This window comes from Lagenorhynchus albirostris, chromosome 11 (assembly GCF_949774975.1).
Source record: "Lagenorhynchus albirostris chromosome 11, mLagAlb1.1, whole genome shotgun sequence".
Classification (NCBI taxonomy): Eukaryota; Metazoa; Chordata; class Mammalia; order Artiodactyla; family Delphinidae; genus Lagenorhynchus; species Lagenorhynchus albirostris.
In genome coordinates, this window is record NC_083105.1 from 63135496 (window position 1) to 63153037 (window position 17542).

Sequence of the window (17542 nt, forward strand, 5' to 3'; positions counted from 1 at the left end):
TAAACACTCTCGGGAGAGCAGAGGCCCAGAACTGCGGTGTGGCTGGGGTCCCAGCTGTAGACGTGCTGGGTTTTCTTCACACTAGCAAATCGAGCCCTCGATCTGAGGTGCCTGTCCCTGTTTGCACAAGTGTTTCCCTTTTATCCATTGTTTCATTTTATCCCCGTAACAATCCATGAAATGGGTACAAGTATCCCCATTTTACAGATGAGGTAATTAAAACTCAGAGAGTTTGTGTTATCCAAAGTTGCACAACCAGGTTTGAACTCAAAGTCAGAGTAACTCTGATGAAGAGTTGTGTCCTGAGCTGTTGTGTGCCCCTTTCGCCACAGAGAGCAGCCCAGTCCCAGGAATCTCACTCCCTCCCTTCATCTGACCCCACGACGACCCTGTGAGGAAATCATTTTTTATCCTCACTTTATAGCTTAAGAGATGGGAGGCTTAGTGAGTTTAAGGGGGTTTCCTAAGGAGTGTCAGTGGCAAGGGGACAAGGGCAGGTAAGGGCAGAGCTACAGGCCCAGAGGGGAAGACAGTGGGAACCATGGCTGGTAGAGGCTGGGCTCGGTGAGGACCCCTCCTTCTCTGCTCCCACTGCCCCCTTCTGACCTCTAGCTCTGTTGCTACATTTGGTCTCTTTCTCTCTCTCCTCCCAAGCCCCTCTCTGACTCTCTAGGCCTCCCCTGGCCTCAGCTTCCCTGTCTCTCCACAGAGGATTGTGGAGACGGTGGAAGAGGGTGTGGGATGAGGAGGAGGAGAGGTGATGAGCCAGAGTACCCTGAGGTGAGGCTTCTGGAGAGAGACGAGGCCGAACATGAATGTCAGTGGTTTATTGGGAAGCCTCCGCCCCTAACACCAGCAGCCCTACCCCATGCATCCTTGAGCAGAAATAAATAAGGTGGCATGTAATGAACCAGGTTGCCTCCCTCCTAAAGAGCTCTGGGGAGGGCCAGCCTCTGCTGTCCCGGGGGCTGGGATCCCCCTGGCTCTTGAGGAGGGGCTGGGGAGAGGGAGGGGGCACAGACTGCCAGCCACCCCTTCCTGGCGTGGCCTGGGGCAGCCTGCAAGCTTAGCACTGCGTTCACGATCCCTGAGGTCTGACCTCGCTGCAGCAGTCTGCCCTGTGCCAGAGACACCCCTTCCCCACCAGACCCCAGCCCCTGGCCCCACCCCAAGAGCCCCATCCTGTGTTCCTGCTCCAACTCTAACCGTTCAGCCTGGGGAGCCAGCACCTCCTCCCCAGCTGCGGGGGAAGGCAGCTTTGCCATCGTGTATTTCTCTTTTTTCCCCCTGCGGTTCAGGGGCTGAGAGGCTGGCCCCTGCGTGATGCTGGTCACTGGGCAGTCAGCTCCATGGTCTTCCTCCGCTCCTCTCCATCCTCCTCGGGCTCAGACGCGCCCTTGATGATGGCCACACGCTCACTTAGCCTCAGGGAGTTGGGGGAGAACAGGTAGAAGTAGAGGATAGCAGCCAAAGCAGCCCCCATGATGGGCCCCACCCAGAACACCTGGTGGAGACAGAGCCGTGTCAGTCGGCTGAGCCCCAGGCCTCAGAGACCAAGACCTCCCCCTCCAGAGGACAGACCCACGGGCCTCTCAGAGGAGACAGACAGACAGACTTCCAGACCTCCCGAAGGAAAGACTTCTCTCCGCTTCAGGGGCAGATACACTGACACCCCACTCCCCAATGACAGGGACACGGACCACAGACACCCAGATCCTCAGAGGAGACAGACATCTCCAGAGGGACAGGGCCCCGCCAACCCCACCCTAAAGAGAGACCAATGAACCTTCAGAGGGAACAGACGTGGAGATCCTCGGAGAGATGAACAGAACGCCTCTCCCTTCCACACAGGGATAGAGACAGACTTTGGAGAGCTCTCAAAGGAGATGACAGATTGTCCAGAGGGACAGACCCACAGGAAGGAAGACTCTCCCCATTCCCCCAGCAGGGACAGATAAATAAAACATCAAAGAGGACAGACACACGGACCCCCTGCCCCCCACCATCCAGAAAGATGGAAGCAAACTCCTCAGAGCGTGACACTGGAGTACAGATCCTTTTCCCTTCCCTAGAGGGACAGACACACATAGGCAGCCCCTCCCCTCAAGCCAGGGTCCCCTGCCTGAAAAACCTACCACGCCCCTGTCCTTGTTCTGGCTGTATCCCCTTCTCTCTCCAGCCACCCCCAAGCCCTAGGCCCCCATCATCCGGGAAGTCCTGTTAGCTGTCAGCTGCTAAGGCCGGGTTTCCAGGCCCTCATTGCCAGGGAGCCAGGGGAGGCCCAGACTCACCCAGTGCGAGGGGCTGAACTGCTTCATGATCACTGCGGGGCCCAGAGAGCGGGCCGGGTTCATGGAGCAGCCGGTGAAGTAGATCTGGACAGAGAGAGGGAGGTGGTGAGGAGGGCTTGTCTACTCCCACCCGGCCCGGAGTCTCCCCGGGTCCCCCAGCAGTTCAGGGGCTCAGCCAGGTCTCCAACTGTCTCCCAGTTCCTAGGCTGGTGCCCTCTCCCTCCACAGGTTCCTACGGACCCCTCCTCTCCTCTCTGTCTTGCGCTTGGGCTTGGCTTCCTGCCCCCATCCCAACTCCCACTCACTTTCATCTTTCCTCGGACTGGAGAAGGTTTGAGGGGATCAAGTCTGGGGCAGAGTAGAGCAGCTCCACTCCAGACCTTAACTGCCAGGCTCATAGGTCCAGAAGGTACTCCCCATTATCTGCCCCAAGGGGCAGCACTGCTCACCCCCACTAGGTGGCCCAGTGTGACGGACAAGCCAATAGACAGGGCTGGGGAGCCCACAGGGCTGATGCGGCGGCAGTCGGTGGAGGAGAAGATACAGAGCGCCAGCTGGAAGGTCAGAATCATTTCCACCACAACGGCCTGGCCCGGAGTTGTGTTGTTGTTGAGCTGTAAGGGAAGGGTGTGTTAGGGGCCCTGCCTTCTTCTGGCTCTATGGCCAGGGACTTGGGGGGATGGGCTTTTGGCCTCCAGGGACATCTAGAGCCTGAGCACCTGGAAGCCAAGCCCTGTCACATCAGGGAGGTCATCTGCTGAAGAGAGCACATACTTCGCAGTGAGCACAAAGCTTGGAGCGCAAAGCTGTGGCTAAAGGGCAAGTGTGAGGGGAGCGCTTCCTGGACACAGGCCTGTCACGCGTTCTGCCCAGTCCCCAGTCCCCACAAGCTGGCATTTACCCTCCCTCCTATGGGCAGCTGCCCAGTTTGCTTACGGCACCCCCCAAGCCAGCCTCTCGCCTGTGCCTGACCCGCTGCCAGTTCCAACCTCAAACCCGTCTCTCTGGTGGGGCTGACTCACCGCTTGACAATGGCCGAGAAAATCCTCCTCTGTGTTTGATTAATGAACCCAGTTTGCATGGGACATAGAGGCTGAATCTGGGGCTGCGTGAGGGGGAGGCAGCAGGGGGCCAGGAGCAGGAACCAATACTCATCAGAGACTGTATGCACTGGCCTCACATCAGGGAGTTCACAAGCACGGTTTCTAAACATAAGTCCCTGACTCCTGCTGTTATGCAGGAGTCCCACATAATAGTCCCTGCTGTTATGGCCATTCCCACGTAGTGTGAGTGAGAAAAACGAGACCGGGAGAGGCCAGGGCCACAGAAGACAGTACCACAACCCACCTCTCTCTGATGGTTCCATGAGACCACTCCACTGAGGAGCACACAGGAGCAATGAGGCGCCCAAGAGGACAGAAGAGCTCAGAGGTAAGACAGAAGAGAGAGAAGTTTTGGGTAAGAAAAGAGGGGCAGCAGGCAGGCACCAGGAGAGAGGCCAGGATGGGGCAGCATGAGGGCGTCAGGCAGAGGAGGCGAATATGAACCACAGCAGTGGGCTGAGGGGCACACCTGGAGATCCATCTTCCCGGCCTTAGGAGGCTGTGACCTTCCTGGCAGAGGTGTGCACTGGACCACTCTGTGGCACCCATTCTGGAGATGGGGTTTGGGGGCCAGGTCCAGAGCCCACCACAGGGTCCCTGCCCCACAACCAGCCCCATTGACACTCACCGCGTTGACGGCCAGATTGCCTCGGGCATCGCGTGGTGCCACCCCATAGAGGATGCCAGCCCCGGCAATGGCGCCCACCAGCTGGGCCACCATGTAGAAGGCTGCCCGGAGCAGGGAGATCTGGTTGCCCAGTAGGAGGGCCAGCGTGATGGCGGGGTTCATGTGGCCACCGCTCACGGGCCCCAGGGCCTGGGCCATGGTGCCTATGGCCAGGCCGAAGGCCAGCGAGATCTGCAGGATGGTGGGCAGCGCCGACGGCCACTTGAGGGCCGAGCCGAGGCCGAAGAAGACGAGGATGAGGGTGGCCAGGAACTCTGCGAACACTGCCTTGAGAAAGGCCGCGGAGCACACCTCCTTCTTCATGGTCTCAAGGCAGCAGCCCCCGCAGGGGTCGCACGTCGGGGCGGCAGTGTAGCGGGCCGCGGGGACTGGCTCCCGGGCGCCGAGGGCTCTCCGGCGCCCGCGGCGTGGCTCGCCTCCTGGCGCGGGCCCTGCGGGGCGCGCTATATACAAGGCAGGCGCCCCGCGGCGGGGCGGGCGGGCGCGAGGGCGGGGGCAGTGGGCGGCTCCCGCACCAGGCGGCCAGCACTGCGCGCTGGGAGGGAACTTCAGGCCGCCGCGGTCTCGCCGCTGACCCCGGCCCCGCGCTCCCCTCCCCCCCGCCCGGGCAGCAGCCCGCCCGCTCGGGCCACGTGACCCGGCTGGCGGTTGTAGACCCGTCGGGCTGCCTGGGACCCGCGCACGGTGCGCTCCGGACGGCTCCCGTGCTCTCCGGACGGCTCCCGTGCTCTACTCCACGCGGCTCCCGTGCTCTACTCCACGCGGCTCCCGTGCTCTACTCCGCGCTGCCTGTCCCGGGCCCCCCCGGGAGACTTTGTCGGGTCCGGGCTCTCCTGTCCTACCGACCTCCGGCCGTCTGCCTCCGCTGGACTTTTATCTCTGGCCTTGGTCTTACCCTTTTCTTCTCTTCGGGCGCTGGGTCCAGCTCCTCCTTTTCCTCCTGCGACCTGGGCATCCTGACCGGGCTTCGCGCCCGGCAAGGTTGGAATGATGCGCTTCCTTGAGGACAGCGCCGCCGCCATCCAGCTCCCTACCGGCCGGTGGCAGGGGCGGGCGGCCATCGTGGGCCTCTCCCCACTCGGCCCCGCAGGCCTCCAGGGTTGGAGAGGGGGCGTTTTGAGATAAGTGGGCCCCGTGCCAGCCTGCGCCGGGACTCAGCCGTCCTCTCTACTCTGTTTCACCTTTCCTCTCTATGTGATTTTGCTATGACTTTGTCTCTACATCCTTTCCTATGTCTGTCTCTCTTACATTTGGTCTTTTTTAGTTCCCCCAAAGTCAAGTCCTCCTACCCCTGGACTCGGTGACACTTCCTTCCGGTCCCATTCCTCGCCGCCCCCCCCCCTTCTTGCCCCTTCCCTCTGAGCTCCCAGCTGCTTTCCACCCACCCCTCCCACCCTTCCCTCTTCACACTCCCAGGTTAGGCATGTGGGGAATGAGGCTGGAGGGTCCTCGAGGGCTTGGAAGAGGGGCAGGGACCCACCGCCAGGATTCCAGGAGTGGAGATGCACTAAAGACTCCACCACCACTACCATGACATGTCGTTGGGAAACACTCAGCACAGTGCTTGGCACAGAGTAAGGCTCAATAAAGTTTCCTCAAGTTGTGACTGTAATGTTAAAACCCCCCTGAGGGCTCTGTGTGGAGCAAAGTGAGAAGGTGCAGCAGAGGGAGAGGACAGGTGCTCCTCTGTTAGGGGGCTGAAGGGAGGGGCGTGGAGGGAAGCCAAGGACCTGGAGGAGCGGGATGTGGGCTCTGGCAGCTAAGATGCCAAAGAAAACAGGGAAGGAAGAAACCTCGCTATTGTTCCTGCTCTGCCCCGGTTTCCTGCTGGAGCAGCTCCTCCCCCAGGTCTCTCCTCTTAAGTCAGGAGGCCCATCTGTCCCTTCTGCCATGGGTCCTGGGGCCCTGCCCCTGGCAGAGCATGGCAGCTGTATTCAGGATCTTCATCTGGGCTTAGGGCTCAGGGCTCTGCGGGCCTGGTTCAGACTGGAACAGACTGGAACGATGACGCTCATGACCCCAGAGGCCTTTGGGGACTAAGCCCTTTCACTGCTGAACTTGCCTCCAGTCTGCCCCCTTCCCCCTTCTTTTTCATCCTCTCTCTTCAGGCACTGTTGTGAATCCACACGTGGAGTGGGAAGGACTCGGCAGTGTCACCAGGGGAAGGAAGCTCCTGCTTGAGGATTTGAGACCAGTCCTTTATAGCCAACAAATGGCTTTGGCCTCCACTGTGTGATTAAATTCCGAGCTGCCTGTGAGGAAGATCAGACTGAGAGGTTCTGCCTTGCCCAGGGTCACACATGACCTGAGATGGGACCCATGGCGTCGTCAGAAGTGGCCTGGCGTGGCTGAAGAAGGAGACCATATCTGTCCAGATTGCTCAAGTGGGGGCAGCTGGTTACATCTCCTAGGCCTGTGCTTAAAGCCCTTCTGCCTCTCTCTAACCGTCAGGGTTACTCTGTCCCCAGCTTGTCACAAGAGCGCCTATATGCTGGAATTATCTTTGCCCTGAGCACTTGGACCCTTCCCTGCCACAGACCCAGAGGAATGCTTCCCTGGGACCACTCTGGGCCGGGAGATGGATCTTCCCGTGTGTGGCACAGAAAGTGAGAATCTCTCGGGGGGAACCCCTTCTTCCTCTCCTGATATTGGGCCCCCTTGGTTCTTTGGGAGCAGTTTCTGGCTGAGGGTAGAAATGGTAGGTAATTGGCAGCGGGTGATGCTGCCAGGACTCCACATATCCCCAGGTTTGGGGAAGGGTCATTCATTGATTCCACAAAGACTTACTGAGCACTTACTATGTACCAGGCACTGTTCTAGGCACTGGGGATATAGCCATGAGCCAGCAGACAATGTCTCTGCGTTGTGGAGCTAATATTCTAGTGAAAGGAGACAGACAATAAACAATGGACATATTGAAATTTTATAGTACAATAGAATGTGGTTAAGTCCTGTGGAAAAATAGAATATGTTATGGGAAACTGGTTCTTTGCATTTTAAATGGTTGTCATGTGGGTCTTATTGAGAAGTTGACATCTGAGCAAAGACTTGAAGAGTGAAGCGGAATCTGGCCTCTGTACCCCAACGTCAAATTAAATCTCAGAGACAGAGTTTTGGGTGAAGTAGAAAAGAATAGCTCTATTGTTTTGCCAGGTAAAGGGGGACACAGTAGGCTAATGCCCTCAAAACTGTGTGTTCCACCCTGGGGGGGCCTGTGAGAATCTTATAGTCCAGGGGCAGGGTTGCCGATAAGGATCATGGTACATGCAGGGACCGCGTTCCTTCAATCCAGAGATCATCTGGTGTCAGGTTATGATGGGTGAACTGTGACCTTCTCTGGAATGAAGAGTGCTTCATCACATCTTCCATTTGGTGAGGGTTTTAGTTCTTCAGAAGAGCTCAAAGATAACATTATGTATATATCCCTTGAGGGGGAACCAGGACCCTGCCCCCAAGGCTGTACTACTGTTTCTTGACTGCTTCTTCCTTGTCTCCATATCCCCTCCCTTCCCTGATTAGCAACTGTTTGAACCTGCCCTTTGGAACTCAGAGAAGGCGACACAGAAAGGCTTTTGTGCCCAGGAGCCCCACAGGGTCCTGCTTGGTTTCAAGAGGAGAGGGAATGAACCGTGCATGTATCTGGGGAAGAACCTTCCAGGCAGAGGGAGCAGCCCGTGTTGCTGAAGCAGGAGAAAGGGAGGGCAGAGAGTGGTAGCAGTGGGCAGACCTTGTGTGTCACCTGAAGGACCGCAGGCTTCACTCGAAAGAGTGAGGGAGTCATTGCACGGGGACTAGTATGGGCTGACAGAGTTTTAACACAAACGCCTCTGTTGTTGTATAGAGAAGAGATGGGAGGGGCAGGAATGGAAGCGGGGAGGCGGTGGCCTGGCGCTGAGTGCGGGTGCTGAAGGTGAGAGCGATGGGATCTGGATCCCTTGGAGGTAGAACTGACAGGGTTCCCTGGTGGAGTCGGGGCTGGGTGTGAGAAGGAGTCAAAGATGACTCAAGCCTTTTGGCCGGAGCAGTTGGAGAGATGGAGTTGCCATCAGTTGGGATGGGGAGGACTGTGGCAGAAGCAGGTTTGGGGAGACGAGCAGAAGGCCAGTTTTGGACATGTTGAGTGTTAGGCATTGTCCTAGACCCTAGGGTCCCTGCCCTGACTTCCCGACATGGTGCTACAGCCAGCACGAGGGCACCGAAAGGGGCTGTCCTTCGCTCTCTCTGGAGGACCCACAGCCGGCCCATGTCCTGGTGGCCTCCCTGTGGTACCACCTGGGTGACAGAGCCCAGCATGCACATTTTGGCCAGGCTGACAGTGGGAACTGGCCACCAGAGTTCTCCTAGCTGAGCTGATTCAGCACTGAAGTCCCCTCTGCACCGTCCCTAGCAGCAGCTCTGGGAAGCTCATGACATGCCACAGACCCCAGTCTGTCTTCTGGCACCTTGGACTGCACGGACCATTTCTAAGTTGTGAAAGAAACAGCATTTATTGACAAATGAGCATTTATTGAGTGTTTACTGTGTGCGGAGGGAAGATAGAGCGACGGGTGCCACCCAAGAAACGGAAGGAGCCCTGCCCCCAACGGGCTCACAGTCTAGCTGGGAGGCACTGCCTAGACACAGAATCACAGCTTAAAAGATACAAAACAATATGGAAACAACATGTGCAGGTGCAAAGTCATCGGGCACAAAGTGGGAGCGTGGAGGTGGAGGCAGCTGGGACCCCGTGGTCAGACACTCCTGCCCTCAGCTCAGAATCCTCTCAGTCTCCAGCTTGGGGGCCTGAAGTTCTGTTCATCTGCCTCCATGCTTCCCTGCCTCTGTCTGGTTGGGCGTGTGTTTGACATCCACCCTCCTCCAGACTGGGTGCTCTTCAAGGGCAGAAACCAGCTCGTGCCTTTGTCATTTTCTCCCTCCCTGGCCACGGCCCTCCCCAGGGCCCCATGTCTACCACAAGGCAGCCCGCTGGGCTGGACAGGCTGGGTTGTGTGCGCTGGTTTCTGCCAGGGGCTCCCAGGAGGGGCCTGGGATTGGCCTCAGCACAGACCTCGTCTCGTCTGACTTTCGAGTGGAAAGATCATGAGATTTTGCATAAGAAGTCCTGAGTTCAAGTCTTAGCTCTATATACAGCCGTGTAACTTTAGACCAGTCTTTTAGCCTCAGCCTAAAATGGGAAGGACAGTATTTGCTTGCCCTGTCTCAGGGGGTTGGGAGATAATTACAGGAGATACTAAGGGACTGCTTTGGAAAAAGTAAAACCCAGCATGACTGCTGGCTGCTGTCCTTCCCTAACCTGCCTGAAGTTTTAGGAGGATTAGATGAGCTAACGCAGGTAAAGCACCCAGCACAGAAACTGGGACACAAGAGATGCTTAATAGGTGTCAGTTCCCCTCCACCCCCATCACTTGAATCCTGCTTTGACCTCTGACCTCAGTGACCCCAAACTGGGCAATCGGGGCTGGACGTGGTGGGGAGCTCACATTTAGTTTGGGGGGAAGATGCAATCTTGGAAGAAGAACAGACTAGAGAGAAATTCTTGGCAACTTCTAGAGGGATCTGTTGGGTAGAGGTGAGGTGAGGATGAAATACCTGAGACACATCCAGCCTTGGCTCACAGCTCAGTGCCGTGCTGCCCTTGAACTTCCAGAGCAAAGACACTCAGCTGCCAGGAGTACAGCCCCAGAAGTCACTTTGGTCTCTGACTCAACCCCTCCCCCGGTAGTGAGGCTAAGCGACTGTCATCAGCTGCCGGGGATTGGGAGAATCATCTCCATAGCACCTATGACCTTCTAACCCGAAGGGAGGTTTGGTCAAGGAAGACAGACAAGAGCATGGAGGAGGTAGTGGGCATAATTACAGAGATGTGTTCCTCATACACAGTCAGTCTCTGAAGGGAGTGGAGGGCCCAAAGGGGCTGGAAACTGGTGCACAGTGGTGCTTGGTGCAGTGTGGGACAGACACAGATAAAACCCTTGAAAGCATGGAGGCAACAGAGCATGGAGAAGAGGGCTCAAGATGTGATTCTTAGGTTAGCTATGCAGCAGGCTGGAGAGGGAGGGTAGAATGGACGGTCTGGGTGGTGGGGAGAGGGGAGGGGAGAACAGCCAGTGTGTGCTCAGGGTTGGGAGAGGTTAAGGGACTGGACCAGATGGGGCCATCCCCAAACCCATCTCCTGCCTGCACCTTGGGGCCCCAGGGCTCTCCTTTGCTTTGACCACCAACTAAAGGAGATAAAGGAGGCCAAAGGTCAGACCCCTTCTGCATTCTCCCCCCAGGAATCAGAAATAATGAAATGATCCCAATAATGCCTGATAATGGTATGAGGAATACAGTTCACTCAGCATCTATACAGGCATCATCTCACTTAATCCTAGTTAATCTCATTTGAGAACCATTGCATTGGCCTGGAAATTTAGAAGCCCAGCTCTAGACACAGTCCTGCCTCTGCCTGGACAAGTCATCTCCCTTCTTCGGTCCTGAGAGCACTAGGGTGCTCTCTGCACAGTAATGTTCTGGTGGGAGCCAGAAGGGAGGGAGCACCAGGGCTGGGGGGTGGAAGGGAGAGAGGGGAAGAAGAGCGCTGCCTGGGGAGGGGGGCTGGCGGTGAGATGGGTGATGGAGGCGTGTTGCCTGGTGCCTGTGGTTGCGTGCCTGAGTGCCTTGCCCAGCCAGCCATAGGTGTGTGCTGGGCGAGAGGACTCACTTGTGAAACTGAGTGTCTCCTTTCAAGAAGTGTCTAGTTGCAAATCTCCCCCTCTCCCAAGACAAAGGCCAGGGGCCTACAAAGGCCTTTTGTTTTCTCTGCCACAGTGGGAGGCTAATCTCGGAGTCTGGAGCCCCCCCTGGAGATGAGGTCGCACGCATGTACACTTGTGCGGCAGGCGCACACGCACATGCCTGCTTCCTCCCTGGGCGAGCCTCCCTGGGCGAGGTCCCCTCTTAGGGCAGGAAGGAGGTCCTTGGCCACTCCCCCCCCCCCCCCCCCCCCCCCCCCCGGCGACGGCCGAAGGCCACTTCGGGAGCTGTTCCCTGGTTGATACCTCACTACGTCTAGCAATGGGTCCTGGCAAGTCTTAGGACCCAGTGCTGCCGCTTGGGGAAATTTTCCAGAAGGGGCAGGGTAGGGGGTGGATATCAGTGCCCCCCTTCAGCTCTCTCAAAGTGGCCTCCACACCCTCCTCTTCCCTTCTGCTGGGAAGCACACTTAGAGCTCCTGGGGATGAATGGCCGGAAGGACTCACCCACTGCAGCGGAAGTGGATTTATTGCAGGTGGGGGAGGGAGGGGTCAAGAGGGGAGTAAGAGGTGGCCAGTCATTGCACACTTGCATCACCACAGGCACACCTGCTTACACTCAGGAGCATGAACAACCCTGCACCTGGGGACAGAAAGGCACTGGGGGATGAACGCACAAAACCTGATGCCCCATTCCCAGACCCCGTCCCCCGCAGCCCACCCAGTACACTGCGCAGGCTCTCCAGAGCCTTCCTCTGCCCTTCCTCCCCTGCTCGGTGCCCAAGTCCCCAGCTCCCTGCAAGGCGCCACGGGGTCGACTACTCGACTACTCGCTGCCCGCCGCCTCAAGGCAAGGGATCTGCCACGCTCACCGCTATCCCCGCCCTGGCCTCGGCACGTCCTGGAAGCAGCTACTCTGCACTGGGGGCCGGCTTTGCACCTGGGGAGAGGGATTCCGGCGGGGGTGGCGGGCGCTCCCCCGAGCTCCCTCGAGCCCGGCCCAGGCGCTCAGGCCTTGCTGCCCCGAGGCAGGCTCTGCGGCGAGTGCAGCTCCACCGACTGCCGCCGCCGCACCTCGCGTTCCTCCCAGTCAGTGTCGGGCTCCAGCCCCTTCAGCACGGCCAGGCGCTCCGACAGGCTCTTGGCGGGCGGGAACAGGATGTAGTTGTAGAGGAGGGAGGCCAGGATGGCGCCGACCAAGGGTCCGACCCAGAAGACCTGGGGGCGAGCGAGAGGGCGGCTCGCGGGAGTGCTCCTCTCCCCCTTCCCGTTGAAAGGGAGCCTCACGCGGTGAAGGTAATCAAACGCGTATGCATGTAGTTATCAACGACTAGTGAGCAATTGGGAAGACTTGGTAATGGGGGCTAATGGTGCGAATTGGAGCCGACTGCCCGGGTGAACTTGGTCAAGTTACTTACCCTCTCTGTGCCTGTTTCCTCACTATAATAAGACGTAATTTCTGGAGTTCTTGTGCAAAACTAAATGAGTCAATATTTGCAAAGCACTTAGAAGAAGTCCTGGCACATACTAAGTACTAGATAAGTGCTAAATAATAGAAATGTGTTACGTAGTATAAATATTGCCATTTATCGAGTTCTAAGGCACTGCGTCATCTGTTTTACACCAGTTACCTCGCTTAATCTTTACAAAAAGCCAAAGCAACCACTGCTCTTATCCTCATTTACAGATGTGGAAACAGTCTTTGGCGTCAGACCTGAAGGGTGGACCCAAGACTCCACGGGGGCCCCAAGAGGAGGACTGTGGAGGGTTTGCTGATCCCACCCCAAGCTCTTCCAGCCAGATGGGTTTCTGGGGGAGGGGAAGGCAGGGAGGTTTCAGCCATTACCCAGTGGTTGTCAAACTTGCCAGTGACCACAGCTGGAGCCAGAGAGCGGGCAGGATTCATGGAGCAGCCAGTGTAATGGATCTGCAATGGGAGGCAGGGGTCAGGGAGGGGACGGAGGTGAGGAAGGGGCGGGGGGGGGGGAGTCTCTGTGCCTCTCGCCAGTCCTTGACCTCAGCCTAAAGGGAATCCATGCGATGGACAATGGAGTTCATGTTATACTTACAGGGCTTGCTATTCATTTGAAGCTGGAGTGATATCTGTCCCTTTGTGGTATATGGGAGTCAAACCCTCTGGGGTGTGTCCATGTGTCTTTCCCTCTTGGGAGTTCTGTGTATCTGTCCCTCTGGGGTCTTTGTGGCTCTCACTTTTGGGCGTTCTGTGTATCCGTCTCTAGAGTGGTCTGTGTGTCTGTTTCCTTGCAGTGTGTTTGTCCCTCCAGGGAGGCTGGAACCAGTGGCCATGACCTACCCCGAGGAGGTGGCCCAGGACCACAGAGAAACCAATGGAGAGGGCGGGGGTACCCAGGTTGTCTCCACGGCGCTCATCCGTGGAGGCGAAGATGCAGAGCACCAGCTGCAGGGTCAGGAAAAGCTCCACGGTAACGGCCTGGCCAGCTGTCGAGTTGTTGCTGAGCTGGGGACAGAGAGGGGGTGGGGGGGACACACTGAGCATGCTCCCCACACTGGTGCCCTCTTCCTGCCCACCTGCAGTCACAGCTCCAGATAGGCTTCCGGGCAGCAATCCAGAACATCAGGGCTCCCCAGCCACCTTAGTCCAGACTACTGAGGGCTTCTTCCTGGGCCATGGCACAAAGGCAGGGGGATGGACCCTACAACTGCTTGCGGTCCCCAGGCCAGAGGTAGGGAAACTGACTCCATAGCCCATTAGATTTGGGAGCTGGGGTTGTGCGCCTGCAATGTGAAAGGAAAAGGATGCTGAGATCCATCATTTCTGCTTCCTGAAGAACAAGGAGGGAAGAGGTTTTCATTGCAGCAGGAAGCTTTAGGCCAGGTAATAGGAAGACCTTCCTCTCTATTTAAGCCATAAGATACTGGTGTAACGAGAGGCCTGCGGTCTTTCCTCCTGTGGTCAAGGGGCTCCCAGGAACAGGATCGAGGGACTTGGCTCTGGGGATGGCTCTAGGGTGCCCCTTCCCTCTGTGACTGCATTGTGCAACTCTTTCCTCTAACCTTTGCCTATTCCCTTTGACCTTGCCTGTTCCATACTGCATTTCAGGCCTCAATTTTGCCCTGTGGATTGGCTCCCCGCACATCCTCCAGAGGCTGAGGTTGGGGTGCTGGAGCCCTGTACTTTGGTGCCTCCTCATCCCATGTGGGGTGCCCATGGTCCCAGCACACCTTGCGTTGGGTAACAAGAGAACTTGGGGCTGAGCAAAGAGGTGATTTCATCCACCCAGTGCTGGATTTCTTTCTGGGTTTTGTCATCTTATGCCCTACATCCTGCCCTCTCTGGGCACTGCACTGGGTGGAGCTGTGATAGTTCTGAGCTCCCACGATCCTTCTCCAGGCCCTGAACCCCAGCCCTGGGTCCTAGCCCTCAAGCTGGCACCCTTGGGTCTCTCTAGAGTCTAACTTCAACCACCCCCCATTCCCCCCTCCCCTCCAGGTCTTCCAATGTCAGAGCCTATAGTGGGCAGCAGTGAAGAGCTTTGAAGGCAGACACTTTGGCGCTTTTGACTTGCTGTGGGGCCCTACTTATTTCAGCCTCAGTTTGTCTTTCTGTAAAACTGGGATAATAGAATGGATCCTGGAGGACTGTGTGAGAATCAGAAATGACAAGGGCAGAACCCCAGCTCCATTCCCACTGGTAAACAGTGGATCTAAGGGAGACACTGTGGATGTGGGTTTGGTGTCAGACAGCTCTGGGTCCACTTCCAGGTGCTGACACTGGTTCTGTGATTTGAGCCAATTAAATGCTGAACCTCAGTTTACCACTCAGGGTGGAGAATCACAGAATTCACCTTACAGTGTTGTACCTAGAATGAGATGAAATCTGGCCTAGCACGAAGCAGATGTGCATCAATGGTAACTTCTTGGTGGACAGACTGGCTTTTCCAGTGACCTCACAGGACACTTGGGACACCCATGGGGGTCAACTAGCTCTCACTAGCCTCAGGACAAGTCAATCCCGCTGCTGCCCCATTCCAGCCAGGAAGGTTCTCCCTAGTCCCTCAAGATGGTAAGTGCTGAGCAGTAACTTGGGGGGGCCTCCTCAGACCCTTCCCTTCTGAGGGCCCTAGTCAACTGTGAGATGATGGGAGAGCAGGAGGCCATGTCCTCATGGCCCCTTAGCACTCCCATTGCCCTGCTATTAGAGGAGGTTCCCCAACCACACATTCTTGAGACTTTCTTGACCATGCTCTCTGGAAGTTCCTCTCTCAGTCTAACTACACCTCATCTTGCTGCAGACTGAACTAATTTCATTCTCAATGGAAATGGTCAGATTTCTCAGCCTGTTCACCACCATGGCCACTCTCGCCTTTTCTCCACCTTGAGCCCCCAGCCTAATGATATTTTCCATTTTGAAGAAGAGACGAGTTCTCCAGTTGGGATACCCCTGCCCTTGCATGAGGAAGGCCACCTGTGCCGAGGAGGGGATGGCCACAGAGGCTGTGCAGGACTCTTCAGAGACATCAGAGCTCTTACCCAGTGGCCCAGGGATAGAGAAGGCCAAGAAATGCAGGAGACTGAGGCTTGGGATGGGGGATGGAGCAAAAGCTGTGTTGAGGGAACACAGACTGTCCCTTCCCACCCATGCCCTCAGATGCCCAGGCCTTTCACAGACCCGGGAGAGGGGGAGGGTGGGGAGGGGGAAGGGGCTGCGGCGTCACCCTCAGGTCCCAAAGTGCCCAAGGCTCCCGATTAGCCACTGTTCATGGAATCAGCAGTTAGCTCACGGGCTCTGGGGACCTTCTCCGAGGTCTGGAGAGACCTTGCCCCTTTAGCTTTGTCCTGGGTTCCGGTGCTTATTCTGGTATTGACAAACTGTAGGACTTTTAGACTGTCGCTTCCCTTCTCTGAGCCTCAGTTTCCTTGTTTGCAAAACAAGGCTTAGGTGGTGGCTCAGGGAGGGGACGTTGGTGGGGTGGAAAGATCCTGGGTTTTACAGTCAAGCCTGGGTTTGAAGCCTGGCTCTGGTACTTCCCCTTTTTGAGCCTCAGCTTCCATGACCTTAAGAAATGGATCTTCTCACCCCTGCCTCTCAGGCTGGTGTGAGGTATCAACCTGTGGCGCATGAGGAGCCCCTGCTGTGAGGCCTGCACACAGTAGATGCTGAAGAAATGTTGGGTCTTCTTCCCTCGAGAAGATGCTGGGCACTAGCCCTCTGAGGTTCCTCCCAGCTCGTAAAGCATGTCTGCTCTGGGACCCTGTCCTCTGCCGGGTCCTAGCGCAGCCCTCCCTGTAATGCAGGTACCAAGTCAACAGAAACCTTGATGCTGCTCTTCCTCCAGGAGGCTCAGGACAGAAAGTACAGGAGACCCGTGTGTATTCCAGCCTCTGCTCTGACATGACTCTTCCCTCTACCCTGACTCTCCTATGGCAGCTGTGTTCCTGGCTCTCGAATTTCTGCCCCTCCGCCATACGGCCACCCTCCCTCTCTTTCTGTCTCTCTCTCTCTCTCCCCACCTGGACCCTCACCCAGATCTGGTCCCTCCCCTCTTATCCTTTATAAGAGACTCCCCCGGATCTGCCCCTGTGGAAAGGACAAAGTTCTGGCTACTCACAGCATTGACTGCCAGGTCCCCCCGGATGTCTGGTGGTGTGATCTCAGAGAGCAGGGCGGCCCCGGCCACGGCCCCCAGCAGCTGGGCAGCCACGTAGAAGGCAGCTCGGAGAAAGGAGATGTGGCAGCCCACCAGGCAGGCCACGGTCACGGCAGGGTTGATGTGGGCCCCGCTGACGTGACCCAGAGCCTGCACCAGGGTACCGATAGCCAGGCCAAAGGCCATGGCAATCTGCAGTACAGAGGGCAAGGCCTGTGGCCAGTTGAGGGCTGAGCCGAGGCCAAAGAAGACGAAGACGAGTGTGGCCAGAAACTCTGCAAACACCGCCCTGGAGAAGGCTATGGACCGGAGTTCCCACATGCTGTGGAGACTTCTGTGGGCTAGCCCAGTGGTCTCAGGGACGGGAAGCTTGCAGCTCTCTCTCTCTCTCTCTCTGTCTTTCTCTCTCAGGGTCTCTGGGGAGGCTGGTCATGGGCATTTATAGGGTTTTTCCAGCCTGGTTTTGGACACGTGAGATGGAGGTGGACTTTGGGCCAATACCTCTTCTCCCCAATGGCTGCCTCCTGCCCCCCCTCCACCCCTGCCTGCAGCATGCCTATCACCCCATCTTGGACTTCACAGCTGAATAATGTTGCCCATTAATGAGCTCCAGATAAGGACTGACGTCCCCTAGTTTTCCGTGTTTGTTCCCTTGGTTACCCCATGGCTGCTGCCCCAGGGCCTCCCCTGCCCCCACCGCCCCCGTCTTAGCGGAATTCTCTAGGGGATTGCACCGCCAAACCCCTCTCTCTGATTCAAACTGTTGGCCAAGGCAGGGGCAACACCTTACAAAACTGACCATGAGACAGGGTGTCAACGCTACCCCTTCTGGTGATTGGGAAGTTCTTCCTGCTGTCTGACCTCCAATTATTCTTTCTTGCAGGGAGTGGAAAATAACTGGTTGATGTGATGTGAACCTTCCAAGGCATAAATGTTTTGTGTATCTTCTGTGCTTGCTTTCTTGCAGTCAGTCACCCATAAGTCATTAAGCTTCACTCGCTCCCTGAAACCCCAGCCAAAGAGTAGTTCCCATAGCCTGGAGGCAGGGGGTGATTTCAGAGGCATTGGGACCCTGGCCTTGGGTGATGGAGTCAAC

The 17542-nt window shown here is 56.9% G+C and overlaps 2 protein-coding genes across 2 annotated transcripts; both read right to left on the bottom strand.

Annotated features, from left to right (window-relative positions):
• Positions 1–1182: 1182 nt before the first annotated feature.
• On the bottom strand, positions 1183–4481 carry AQP5 (aquaporin 5). Its single transcript, XM_060164954.1, has 4 exons — positions 4023–4481; positions 2741–2905; positions 2292–2375; positions 1183–1504 (listed from the first exon to the last, which is right to left on the bottom strand). Exons 1-4 carry the CDS (start codon positions 4383–4385, stop codon positions 1331–1333), a joined length of 786 nt encoding a protein of 261 aa, XP_060020937.1. The 5' UTR covers positions 4386–4481; the 3' UTR covers positions 1183–1330.
• A 6879-nt stretch (positions 4482–11360) lies between these two features.
• Positions 11361–16767, bottom strand: AQP2 (aquaporin 2). The gene is made up of 4 exons (XM_060164956.1): positions 16408–16767; positions 13131–13295; positions 12663–12743; positions 11361–12034 (listed from the first exon to the last, which is right to left on the bottom strand). Exons 1-4 carry the CDS (start codon positions 16765–16767, stop codon positions 11825–11827), a joined length of 816 nt encoding a protein of 271 aa, XP_060020939.1. The 3' UTR covers positions 11361–11824.
• Between the last annotated feature and the right edge of the window lie 775 nt (positions 16768–17542).